Raw genomic sequence first — 13,790 nt, forward strand, 5'->3', positions numbered from 1 at the left:
TTCTTCTTCTGATTTGCAGTTGACCTTCTTCTAACCCACAGAAGATCTTCAGTTGATTCTCAATTTAACCTGACATTACCTTCTGACCTGCAGCTGGCCTCCTTCTAACATGCAATTGTCTTACTACAAACCACTTTTGCATTCTGTAGACTCGTATAGGCAAAAAAACAATTCTGAATCATACAAAAGCCTGTCATATTTGTAAGATATTTATATCATAGCCTCTTTCACAGAAATAGTGCTGTAAAGGAAAATATGTTTTAAAAATTGGGCATCCGTGTAAATGTAATAATCTGAAAAGGATCTGTTTCACCCATAGGATCCAGACCACATGTGAATAATGCTTTTCAAGCAAAAAGAAACATGACAAGCACCAACAAATGTTTACAGCCATAGATACCATCAACAAGGGCAGCGTGTTATTTCTGCAGGTTGGAATGGAAATATAAACAGTGACTGGAATTGTATGCATTAATATAATTTTACATGAAATAACTACCTTCAAGAAATATTACTCCCTCTCTAGCCTATCATATGCAGTATAGTGAGATTTTTAGAAACTTGTCTATCTCCAGCTTTCTTGAAAGGTTTCATTTCCTTATCTGCAATGAAAGTTGTGTAGTTTGAGTGTAATGATAAGGACTCCTACAGAGCTGCATGCCGGCTTTGTTTATGTTCCATCACAGTAATTGCATGTATACACAGATATCTAAACTGCACCATTGGCTAAAGGGCGTTGGTACGTTGGTACATTTAGCACTGTCAGCAGATTTGTGAGGATCTTGCATGGCAGCGTCTGAGGCATGGCCAGCTTCGTATACAGCTCAGGGATTAGGAGTTTTGTTTTATGGAGTTATCTGTTTGTTAAAGTGTACCTTTTTCCCACAGTAGAGAATGTAGCGCCACTTCTAAACCTATGTATTGGTTAATTTTCAAAAAGGAACCTATATATCAAAACCTGGTATATCCGGGTTATCCAAATGTACTTACCTATGCACTGACTTGATATTTGGTCATGTATATAACCCTCTCTCGATCTACAAGTGATCAATGGCATTTGGAGTCCTTCTGGGTCCATGCATATTACAAACACAGGTTGTGCTCATCCCATTACTCATGAGGCTATATTCTCTATATAGTACAAGAAAGAACTAGTAAACCTTGCTCCTGAGAATGACCCTTTTATATGGCCATCTGGGAAGGATACAGCAACAAACTATGCAAAAAATCATCCAGTGTATCCTCTCAGAGATATAATAATTCATGCAATGAGTGGTGGCGATGGCATTTATCAAATTCCAATGTCTCACGATGATGAACCAACTAGAGCTGCAGTGCTGGAGAATTTGCTGTGCTGGTGCATGTTTGTAGAAAATATGTTTTTTTTTAAATCTGTGACTGTCCCCCAAAATTCAAAGAAGAGGTGCAGAAGAACAGTTCCAATAAAATTGTAATAGTGAAGGGTTTTCCAAAATGTGCACATGCAATTTCCAGGTCCAGATGAGATGGTGCAGAGTGTCAGAAGTCCTTCACAGGCTGTACTCCTCTTGCACTGAGTTGTGCTGGTGATGTGGAAGTGTAGTTGGATCTTACCTTCACAGGTGGTGGAAATGCCCAGTAATTTAATCTTTCCAGTGTAAAGTTCAGGAGTTACTGACATCCTGAGCAGCACCATGGCATTCATTCCAGCTCAGTTTCTAATATATCATATTGCCGTGCCACCTAGTTTTTATAAGTGAACTGTGCATTTTCATGCCCTCAACATGTAGACTGTTAGTTTGGTATTGGTTTCTGAAACTCAACCACATTGCTGAAAAGGAGGAGTTCCATTTGACAGGAGATGATATGCCACACTATATCTCCACATGGGCTTGCTGGTTACATGTATGACACACAGACAGAAGACCCTCATGGATGAAATGGGCTAAAAAAACTTTCACTAGTAAGTTTTATGGTTTTGTCCTCTCTCCTCTTTCCATTGAATCCCCATACCTCTCTTTCCCACCCTTCTATTTACCTTTGGCTTACATATAACTAGCAACATATCTATAGTTTATTACAAGATAGGCTTGACAATCTTCTAAACAGGTGTGTCTTTCATGTCTCTGTCCTTGTTCCATGTTTACTATGCTGTTTCAAGTAAAATGTTCCATTCATTAGCTGTTATCTTTGGAATGATTACGTGTGCAATTGTTTATTGAAACTTTCTTTTTGAAATCTCAATAAAGTTTTATTTTGGGAAAAAGACCAGTTTAACAAAACTGTCAGGAATTAAAGAATAAGAATACATGTAGCAAAAACATTTCTTTTTCAAATTAAAGACTTTGTTATACAAAACATGGATATGTGTGCCATTTCTGGTGTTTAAATGGATTTCTCTTCAATGTCTGGTCTGTTGGGGTTGTGTTTCAGAAGCCAGTCAGCCAGCCAGGTCTGTATTAAAAAAAAAAGTTAATTATTTATTTGAAAAGTGCTTGAACTTGACAAATAAAAACACAGACAGGCTTTTCAAACAACAATAATAAATACGCATCAAACTCCTAATATACTCCACTCTTACATTTCTATTAAGAGTAATGTATTCTAATGTGTTTAGGCTTCATGACTTTAAAAAAAAAGCTTCAGGCAAATCTTAAAAATGTTTATATTGATTTAGTAAAAATATGTACATGTTTATTTACATTGCAGACTTTTATTTGCTTAGTAGCATGTGACTGATATCTTGGTAATGCATTTGTGACGCACTAAAATTAAGGTTTTCCCAAACAGGTAACCAATGGGAAATTGGATAATCTTAGGATGCTTGAGGGCTGATATATGGAAAGTGTGCAAACCACATAGAACCTGTCCTTTTTCTGTCTGACTTCAGAACTGAGGATTCCTATAGGTTACATTGGGCTACCTTATGTGAATTGGCGTTTAAGGCTACGTATACACGTGCAAAAATTGTTGTTGGAAACAAAGGACTGCACAATGTATGAATGAGTTCTGTACATACAGCGCCGTCCTGCTCTATAAAGAGGGGACGGGAAGAATGACAAAGCTGCATTCTCTTCTCTTCACTTTCATTACGATCGTTCATCATTCATGGATCTGCCAAGACGGATCCATGAATGATGAACGTAGAGCAATTTTGTCACCTGCTGCCCCTATTTATTGTACTGCACACTGTAGGGTTCTTACAATATGCAAGCAAACTGGATAGAGCTCCCCCTGATTTCTTAGCTAAATGATTTGTTAGCTCCCAAACCTAACTGTTCATGGACCCCCTTTCACTTATTGGTTTCCATTTATATTAATCATAAAAGTCAGTGTTCTCCCCGGTCCCTTTTAGCTGGACACATCACCTGGCACTTTTCTGTAACCTGCCGGCTGTTTTTGTGTGGTTTCTGAAGAGTTGAGTAACAATATTGAGGCTGCCATCCACCTACAATTTCTTCCCACTCAGCTTATGAAAATGTCTGGGTTGAACACTGAAAGTCATATGTGGGCATTTCCACAGCTTCCTGATTTAGAAAGCTATGTACAGTTCACTGCAAGTCCCTGCCACCTGTCACACCTGCATTGCAAAGAAAACACAAAAACCGGTGATAAGGTCACTGGGTCTAATATAAGCTAATACAAACAGGTTTTATTTCATAATTTAAGCAGCATGCTCATAGGGGGGGTGGGGGGGGGGGGAAGAAGGAACCAGCACAGGCAAAGTATAAACAGAATAAAGGTAGGTTTTAGGAATTAGAATTATTGGATGCAGACCCTTTTTTTTTTGGATGCCTTTTGAAGGTCCCCACATCCCAGTACACATAGTAAATTAGGACTCAAATTATCCCAAGTTGGAGTTATGCCAGAACCTTCTGTTCCACTAATCAGTTACAGAACCTCAGTGACATAGCATAGCACTCTCAGTGGGCAGTTGAGTGGCATAAAACAGCATGAGGAGGCATAGCTGTAAATCTAGGAAAGCACGAAATCCTAAAATGTAAACAGGGCCTCTCTTTTTCCCTGGGTGGCTACCACAAGTCTGTCAGATACAGCAGTGTCATAAAACTGGCAGCCTGGGTGCCAACTGCTTGTTCTGCTTGGAGGCTTTTACCTTATTCTTTAGCAAGGGTAAACATGCAAGGAAACATCAAATAGGGATTGCAGGTAGGGGTTAAATAATACTCTTAGGCATTGTACACACATCAGATGAGAATCTTAAGTGTATAGAGGCCGTACAATGTTGTTCATAGATCCATCCTGACGATCCATTAACGACAGAAGACGAACGACCTCAATGGAAGTGAAGGGAGGAGAGCGCAGCTTGGTGCTGCTCGCTCATTTTCCTCCCTCCCCTCTCCATAAAACAGAACGGCGCTGTATGTACACCGCACGTTTATTCATCTTTCTTTTTTATTTGTTGTTGGAATTGATAGTAAAAGATTTCCAATGACAAAAGTCTAGTGTGTGTATGTAGCCTTACTTCCTGTGTCCACTGGTAGTGCTAACAGTAGCAAAAGCCATAGGTCTTTGGTCATTGTAGGTAGAATTAATTCACAAGCTGAACTGCAGACCTTGTATTTTATCACACAAGAAAAATGATAAGGACAAAATATTCAATGTGGCTGAAAATGGTAAAATAGGATATAGAAAAAATGTTTGTAAACGTACCAGGGGATCAGCTGGCTTCTGCTTGCAAAGTTCTGTAAGTCCAGCAAGCAAGGTTGGGTTCACAAAAAGGTTTAAATAATCTCTTGCCGCGGTTCCAGCTGGCACAGGTTCAATGGTCTCTGAAAAATGAAAGTCAGCATTACCAACACACAAATTTAGTATATCTATTTACTGTTCATTACAAAAATGTGCCACAATCTGACCCTTTTATAAATACAGTCAGTTCAAACCATATGTAAAAGTGATGTGTAGTTTCACTACTCAATGGTCAAATGTTTGTTGTCACCTGACCATCAGATTTTTATGGGATTTTTGGACATTCCTTGAACCATGTTTCCAAAATCAAATGAATTAATATCAGTTGGTCTCCTCACCCCGACCCCCTTGCAGCTATATGAGCCTCCACATTTCTAGGAAGGCCTTTCACACAATTTTAGAGAGTGTCTGTGCAAATCAGTGCCCATTCACCCAAAAAGCACATGTGAGCTCAGGTATGTCAAATGTTGGATGAGAAGAACAGAATCAGCATTCAGTGTGGTCAGGGCTCTTTGATGAATTGGTGTGGAATTGCTTGCACTGGATTCAAACTCACCAAACCTAATGTATATCTAGCCTAGGTCTAGAAGGAACCAAGTGCATATTTAGAGCAAGTAGATGATGGCTCACATCTATCACTCATTCTGGTTATTCACACAGAGAGTGTTTGCCACTTGGAAAGTTTCAAACACCCCGATCGCTACTTTTGCTGCAATAGCCATTTTTCAAAAGTAGTGATCATGGCAATGACAATTAAAACAAATGGGCTGTGTACACTTAAATACACTATATGGTGATCAGTTTCTCTATTCAAGTGAATAAACTTTGTCATTGCCACTTTAGTGTAAATATATTTTGGTAATGTTCTGATTGCCACCATACAAAATCTGATCTGACCTTTAATAAATGTGGCTTTACAAAAGTGGCAATCACATATTTAAAATAAAAGTGGTACTTTGTTATCAGGCTGACCCCTTACAACACTGTAATCCTATCATTAAGGTACTTATCGCTAATTATTACCATTGTGACAGTGACTGGTACTTGGATCAGCCATTTTGCTTAAACGTCTATTGGATAAAATGAGGGGTTAGGTTAGACCCTGTGTCAAAATGTTTTTATCATGTTTATGTCACTACTAGAAAATGTACAATTTTATTTGTCCTAGTGACCATTGTCACCCAGATAGAAAGTAAGTAGAGATAAAGGTAAATTATCTAAATGCAGCAAATAATCCCGTGATAACTGTTGCAAATATGGAGATTGCTTGACTTCTGGTTGCAACTTCAAAAACAATGGGAAAATCCTCAAGAGGACACACACAGCAAAAAAAAAAAAAAAATGTTTTTAACACTTTACTTTTCAAAGTGAGACCCCTCCACCCCCTGTACACTGTTGTCACCAGCATTGGTGTTCTCACTGGAAAGCTTCCAGGCCCAAAATGTTGTAGTTGATATTGGTCAGCAGGATATATAAAAATGTGAATCTGTCCAATCGGGATACAGACAATAATTAGAGTAGGGGTTCCAACATCCATCTTCTATACACGTTACCAAAACTAAAAAAAACCTTTTGGCTTTAAATTTACTGCAAGATATTATCGAGTATTTATAAAGCACCAACGTTTTAGTTATGTCACTAGCTGTCCCTCAAAAGGGCTCACAATCTATTGTTATACTGTTGTACTCATGTGACACAAATGGAACAGCTGATGGACTTCAGCTGATGACTCTTTTGGGTTTTAGTGTTTTTTCTTGAACTCAGAAATCAGATGCATACATTTGTGTGGTACATGTTGCTGCACCTACCATCTGGGAACATGAAGCGGATCTCCCGTTCGGCTGAAGTGAAGCAGAAGCTGCCGTGAACAGCGTTGCGGAGATCGTCAGTACCGTAGATGGCCCGTAGACTGGAGAAATAGGAAAACTCAGAATTACTGTTACAGATTTTCAGCAAAACAATGAAAACAATAATGGGGGCTGTTATGGTAATTGACACTCGGCAGACATTAAGCCTATCTAAGTCCAGTGGTTTACCTACAGCCCATCATGCTGCTAATCTGCTGGAAACCCAGTGAGCTCCTCACTTCCAGATTGTACTGACAGCACAGTGTCTCAGCTGCATTGATATACAGATAATTCTCCCCCATCTTGATTAAACTGGCTCTATGGAATACCAAGGGAGTGTTTCTATGACAGCCAATGTGACTTCCAGATAGCTGGGTGTCACACAGACAGGAAGTATGGCTGCTGCAATGCTCATAGTGAAAGAAGATGAGACAGATAAAGGTGAGTGGTGTAACACATCAATAACTTATTAAAGTTACTGGAGATGAATCTGGAGAATGCCACTGCTGAGCTCTCCGTCTGACACTGCTAAATGCCTGGTTGTCATGTTAAGACTCTGACCTCAATACAGTGGAGGATGTAGCCAACATTGGGCTCCTTTGCAGAACTACCTTGGGGCTCCCCGATGCACTGACTTGGGACTCCCGTTGGCAGAAGATGGTTCAGGGCCCTCGTGCAGTGGCACACTTTGCAACATACTAGGTCGCCAAAGTCAGAACTGCCTATACAGGTAATCCCTGGGTTACATACAAGATAGGGACTAGTATTAAAAATTTGTATGTAAGTTGGAACAAGTACATTATTTTATTAAATGCAATTAGGACAGATTGAAACATTATATGAGGCATTGTGGTGTCAGTTACTGTATAAAAGGGTGTTCTTACCTGTCTGGATGAGTTTCTTTGGCTTTTAGGCTATTTGAAGGCCCCATCAGCTCCTTCCAGGTGGCAATGGCGTTATGTCTGGCCAGTTCCAGGGCAATGATTGGTCCTGAGCTCATATACGCTGTCAGGCTGGGGAAGAACATCTTTCCATATTGTTCTGAATAAAAGTCGCTGCACTGCTCAGGGCTCAGATGGACTTTTCTTTTCTGTTACAAAAAAATATATAAAACAGATTTCTGTTTCAGAATTATATTTTACCTGTTAAATGTCAAGGTGGCTGTTGTCTAAAAATAGTCAAAAGCAAATGTTTACAGGATCAAAGGATGAAATGTCTGCAAACCTTGGGTTTGTGCTGATGGGCAAATGTGTAAAATGTGTGGAGGTGATTTTGTAGAATTTTTTTTATTATGGTGTTATTATATTTAAACATGTTTATATTTTACTTTTTTTTTCTTGGCTGTTTTGCATACACAAGGGACTGACTTACAAGAATGAGAAAGAATTGTGATATGACAGGTGCTCTTTATAAGGATATCAGACCCTTGATGTCTTCCCTGCCCTTTGCCCCAACAAATCAAGTACAGAAAGCAGTCAGTGGCACTTCTACCTAACTTACAGCCACCCTGATCACTTCTGTTGAGCTTGTTTTAAACCTTCCAAAGTGATCAGTGGTTTGGCCCCTATATTATAATTACCCTCTAATAGTGATCATATCCTTCATTCACATAATGCAGCAACTAAGTGTCAAGTGGACTACGTGGCCCGTTCCTTTAAACTGAATTGTGATTAAGGCAAAAGTAGCAACCAGGTTGTTTGAAACAAAAAAGAACTTATATGAATGGGATGACGTCAGTGTAACAAGGTCACATGACTATGGTAAGCATGAATCTGGGGCAATTTATATGCAGGACTGACTACAGCATATCAGTGTCTTCCTATTGCCCTGGTCACTATTCAGCCTGGCCAAGCTGAAGTACCACTTTAGGGACAGTGTTCCAAATTTCCATGACAGAAGCAGTGTACGTGGACTGTACATGAAAAAGGAAGTGGTACTTACACTCTCTGAACCTCCTTACCAAATCACCTTTGCTTAGTAGGTGAAATAGAAATACATTTAGAATTGCACTAACTCACTCCCACTCCAATCACTGTCATGTGGCCTGATTTCTAAAGGTTTTCCAAGGCTGGAGAGGATACACTTTCATCAGTGAAGCTGGATGATCCAGCAACCCTGGAATCGATTTCTTAAAAGTAATTTGCTATTTGTTAGCAAATGTTTTAAATCCTGGACCAGATCCATTCCAGGTTTGCTGGATCACCCAGCTTCAATGGTGAACGTGTATCCTCTCCTATCTTGGGAGAGCTTTAATAAATCAGGCCCATAGTAATAGGTATAGGTAGAGGTACCTATGGGATGTCATTCATCCTCCCCTAGGCACTGCAAGGATAATCTAAGTCACCTCCTTAAAGTAAGTGATTCAGGAAGGGGCTCAGAGAATATATGCAGACCCTTAATATTCAGGCAAGGTCTTCTTTACCAGCAACACATGCCAGTTAACAAGCAGTATGCGTACATACCCGTACAATGTGAAATCCGCTTCTGCAGATGATGTCTTCGATCTCCTCTGTTTTATGAAGCACCTCTGGCTTGATGAGAGCTAAGGTTCTCTCCACATATACCCTGGGAGGTGCCATGGACAGGCCCGGGGATTGCTGTGTAGCACTCATTGCCTTCAGGGAGAAATAAACACAGAAATTAAAGCTTTCATCCTTTATTGCTTACTATATAGATCTCCCAGCCTTGATAAATGATGGCGGTGACCAGGCAGAGCAGTGGGGACCACATTGGCACAATGATACCAGGCAGATAGAAGCAGGCTGATAAAATCTGCCTATTAGATCTTGGCACCCCCACCCTGGTAAAATCACTGGATATTGATAAATAAGAAATGAATCTGTATGGAAAAACTAAGGCTACGTACACATATCTTTTCCAACGATAAAAGACTGCACAATGCATGAAGGAGCGCTGTACATACAGCACCATTGTGCTCTATGGAGAGGGGAGAACAATAGAGCGGCACCCCGCTGTGCTCTCTCCTCTTCACTTTCATTACCATCGTTCCTCGTTCGTGGATCCGCCATGAATCATGTCAGATGAGTGCTGTACACACGCCAGATTCTCGTCTGATACTCCCTGTCTTGTCTGATAATCCCTGAGGTGATTATCGAATGAGAATCATTATACCATTCTTCTGCTCAGGTGAGAGTGACCCCATGCTAATTCTAATACAGGTAAATCCCGGGTTACATATGAGATAGAGACTGTACGTTTGTTCCTAAGTTGAATTTGTATGTAAGTTGGAACAGGTACATTAATTTAATAAATGCAATTAGGACAGATGTTTGTCTCAACATATTATTACCCAGCGTGGTGTCAGTTACTGTATAAAATCCTCACCTTGAGTTAATAACAAACAAAGCAAAACAAAATCTTTATGGAGCCTAGACATTCATTAAGTTCTGGAGCAATGTGTGCTTTGATATGCAAAATGAAACAACTGCAGATTTTGTCTTGGTCATTAAAGAGTTACAGGAGGCAGCAGAAAGAGCTCACCCCCTAAGATCACCCACAACCTCAGCTGTGTTTAGCAAAACATTTCTTCTGCAAGTCTCACAAACCAGCCCCTCCCCTCTTCAAGCCTCTGTCCTGCACACAGCAAGCAGGGAAGCTGCGTTCTTATCTAGGAGTCGTTTGTATGTCCGATGTCCTTAACTCTGGGTCTACCTGTATTGCGTACTACTTTCCCCCTGCCTGCTAGATTGTAAGCTCTTCTGGGCAGGGTCCTCTCCCCCTCCTGTGTCACTGTCTGTATCTGTCTGTCATTTGCAACCCCTATTTAATGTACAGCGCTGCGTAATATGTTGGAGCTATATAAATCCTGTATAATAATAATAATGTAAACCCAAAGCATGAACTTTTCTTATTTGCTCTCTTTATCTTAACCTTTTCACTGCCTGCAAAGCATTTCTGGGTTCACTTTTGTTATTATTATTGATAAACAGGATTTATATAGCACCAACATATTACGCAGCACTGTACATTACATAGGGGTTGCAAATGACAGATACAGACAGTGACACAGGAGGAGAGGACCCTGCCCCGAAGAGCTTACAATCTAGGAGGTGGGGGGTTGTTCTCTTAATATAAAAAGTGATCAGCAACCCAAATCACTTTCATCCAGTGGCAGATTCACTCTAGGTGAAGTTTATGGCTATAGCTTTCCATGGCATGTAGCACACTACAAAGACCAATACACAGGGTAAATAATTCATCTGTTGTATGAAAGCTAAACTCCTTGATCCTGCCAGAAGTCTGGAGAGCGGATATCTTTCTGTGCTGCAGTAAGAATTGTTCCAGTTGTAGAACATTTCCCCCATGTTATGCAGGGGAGGTGTTTCAAAGTCCTGTCCTACCTACTAGTACAGTAAGTGTTGTCAGCCTGGGACAGGAAGTGCATTACTGACAGGATCACGAGATGCAAATAAGGAGCATTGTGTGATGCAGTGCTATTCATTCTTAATGGCACCTCAAGCAGTGTATATACTGTGAATGGGCTCTTCCTTTACGCCCCGGTGACACCTATATAAAAAGCAAATTTTGGAAAACAGGACGGCAGGAAAGAATAGGAACAGCTTGCCAATGTAGACGCAGACCATAACATATTTTTAGTAGTGGGAGCAAGGTTTAAAATCTGCTAGTGCTTTATGTCTATTGATGCTGACAACCGCCACCTTTTTTTCTTGTATGGGTGTCACCAGGAGAGGAAGTCAGGACGAATCTCTACAATGGGAGGTCACAAACAAAATATTAATTCCTGCCCACACTATACATAAAAAAATAAAAACATATAGATAGAATAAAATAAATAAATATAAATTAGTAAAATAGTAATAATAGTAATAATATATAGACAATATTACATATATATTACAAATCTGAGCTTTGTGATTTGAGTTGCTGTACATACCTGCAGCTTCTCTGGGCTTTGTTTACAAGTCTCCTCGTTGCTAGGTGACCAGCCCCGGCATTCTGTACAGGTATCTGCGAGGGCCAAACTTATCAAAGTACGTCCTTCGCGACATTACGCACGCTGAGCAGGAGAATGATGACGCGTGCATGATACAGCGCGTGCGCACGTCTGAACCAGCTGCACGTGTTCCTTATGGCCACGTGGGTTCATTGTGCTGCAGACAGGGGCGCTCTTTGCTCATCATTGCTGTATTTGTATTAGCTTCACATTTATTTTCATAAGCACAATGATTAGGGATACAGTTATGCTGTGTGAAATAAAAATGCCAACATGGCTTGTAATTATATTTATTTAGTTATTGAAACAACTTAGGGCTAAAAAGACAAAGTTCTGTAAACTGCCAAATAATAAAGTAGCTTCAACATTCTGCATTTGCTGCAGGTAAGTGCTGGTACTGGCTAAATATCTCTCATATCTAATGAGGAAACCTCTGATTGATCCACTGCACCCCCTTGGTGCCTTTAAGATCACATGACTATACATGGGTTAGGCCCAGTTTAGTGTTTTTGACCCTATTAGTAGTATTTATATTGCGCCATCATATTACACAGCGGTGTACAAACATCCATAGTCATGTCACTAACTGTCCCTCAAAGGAGCTCACAATCTAACGCTTTGAATGTTTTCTGTTTACCTAAAGGAGTTAAATATGGAAAACTTTTTCTAAGAATATTTTATATAATTTTCTGTATTCCTGGCTTCCCCCCATGCCAGCACTGATGGGTGTCACTCTGCCCGGTATTGATATGAAAAGGATTGCAGAAAATTGATTTTAGAATATTTACCGTAATTTTTCATGTCCCTGACTCCTCCCTATGCCTGACATGATGAGGTGCCAGGAATACAGAAAATTCATTTTATAATATTTACCATAATTTTCCTTACCTGGCAGCACTAGGGAGAGCCAAACCCATCAATGCCACCTAGGGGAGGGCACCAGGAAAGGTGATTTTGTATAGGATGAGTGGATGGGGGCTCCACCATGACAGTAATGAATATAAGGATTGTGGATGCTATATAATCCACACTAAATCCAACAATTGAGATTGACAAGTATTTGGGGTATAATAAAGTGGGGTATGTAGCGTCTAATTGCTGTATGCATAGCGCAAACATGTCAGAGGCGCCAACATGGGCAGAAAGGACTAGTTAGAGGAGAGGGAGGGTATTCAGGACAGAAGGGACAGGAAAAATGGGGGAGGGCGACCAAGATGCCCAGGGGGTCACATAGAATGAGAGAAGGGTTAGACTATGATTTGCACAAATGTGTTGGTTTGGCTGTTGCAAAAAATGAGATTAGTGAATGTGCTAAAGTAATTTTGTACTAACTGAATATAGGTGAATGTGCTGTATTAGATTGTAAGCTCCTCAGGGCAGGGTCCACTCCTCCTCCTGTGTCACTGTCTGTATCTGTCTGTCATTTGCAACCCCTATTTATTGTACAGCGCTGTGTAATATGTTGGTGCTATAAAAATCCTGTTCAATAATAATAATAATTATATTGAAATCTACCCCCTATTTAATGTACAGCGCTGAGTAATATGTTGGCGCTAAATAAATCCTGTTTATTATTATTAATAATAATAATAATAATAATAATAATTATTATAATAATAATATAATGTTATTATTGACATCTACCCCCTATTTAATGTACAGTGCTGTGTAATATGTTGGCGCTAAATAAATCCTGTTTAATAATATTAATAATAATAATATTAATAATTTAATCATGGGTAAAAGTACAGATGCATTGGCTTAATAGCAGTAGTCACTTCTAACTCATCCACTGGGTGGCACTGTATTCGTTTTCATTCATTATTGTTACACGTGTATTCCTTGTGAATAGACATAATCACAGCATCACCTAGTGGACAACTTGATAACGACACCCATTACATTTTAAATCAATGTAGCTCTATACATTCCTATGTCTTTTTAATTCCTGTCAGGTACATTAAAGTTAATTTGATTTCTCAGTTAACACTAAAATATTGAAGCAACATCACAATAAAGCTTTTTTGTTTACCAAATTTAAAAAAAATACCCAAAATGTTAATATATCTGTGTTAATCTTATTTTTTTTGTAGATTATTTATTGTACAATTCAGATTTTCTGCCAGTTACTAAGGTATATGGTGGACAGGCATGCTCCTATTGGCAGATATGTACATTAGCAACCAGTCATTTCCTGCCAGTGCTGTATAGCAAACATAGCTTACTTCCTGCACTTACAGCTTTGTATGAATAAAAGCTCAGCTATCACAGAATTACCTGCA

General features: G+C 39.6%; 1 protein-coding gene across 2 annotated transcripts in view; it reads right to left on the reverse strand.

Annotated features, from left to right (window-relative positions):
* Positions 1–2,204: 2,204 nt before the first annotated feature.
* The window catches only part of NME5 (NME/NM23 family member 5), a 20,176-nt gene continuing 8,590 nt past the window's right edge, over positions 2,205–13,790 (reverse strand). The window contains exons 1-6 of one of the 2 annotated variants that reach the window (XM_072413498.1): positions 11,449–11,550; positions 8,996–9,148; positions 7,418–7,623; positions 6,495–6,595; positions 4,651–4,769; positions 2,205–2,433 (exon numbers count right to left, since the gene is read on the reverse strand). In XM_072413498.1, coding sequence (XP_072269599.1) covers positions 2,365–2,433; positions 4,651–4,769; positions 6,495–6,595; positions 7,418–7,623; positions 8,996–9,145 — 645 coding nt within the window. In that variant the 5' untranslated portion in view covers positions 9,146–9,148; positions 11,449–11,550 and the 3' untranslated portion in view covers positions 2,205–2,364. Of the gene's footprint in view, positions 2,434–4,650; positions 4,770–6,494; positions 6,596–7,417; positions 7,624–8,995; positions 9,149–11,448; positions 11,551–13,790 lie in introns of those variants that run through there. The other variant, XM_072413499.1, reaches the window with a different exon arrangement.

This window comes from Pyxicephalus adspersus, chromosome 6 (assembly GCF_032062135.1).
Source record: "Pyxicephalus adspersus chromosome 6, UCB_Pads_2.0, whole genome shotgun sequence".
Taxonomy (NCBI): Eukaryota; Metazoa; Chordata; class Amphibia; order Anura; family Pyxicephalidae; genus Pyxicephalus; species Pyxicephalus adspersus.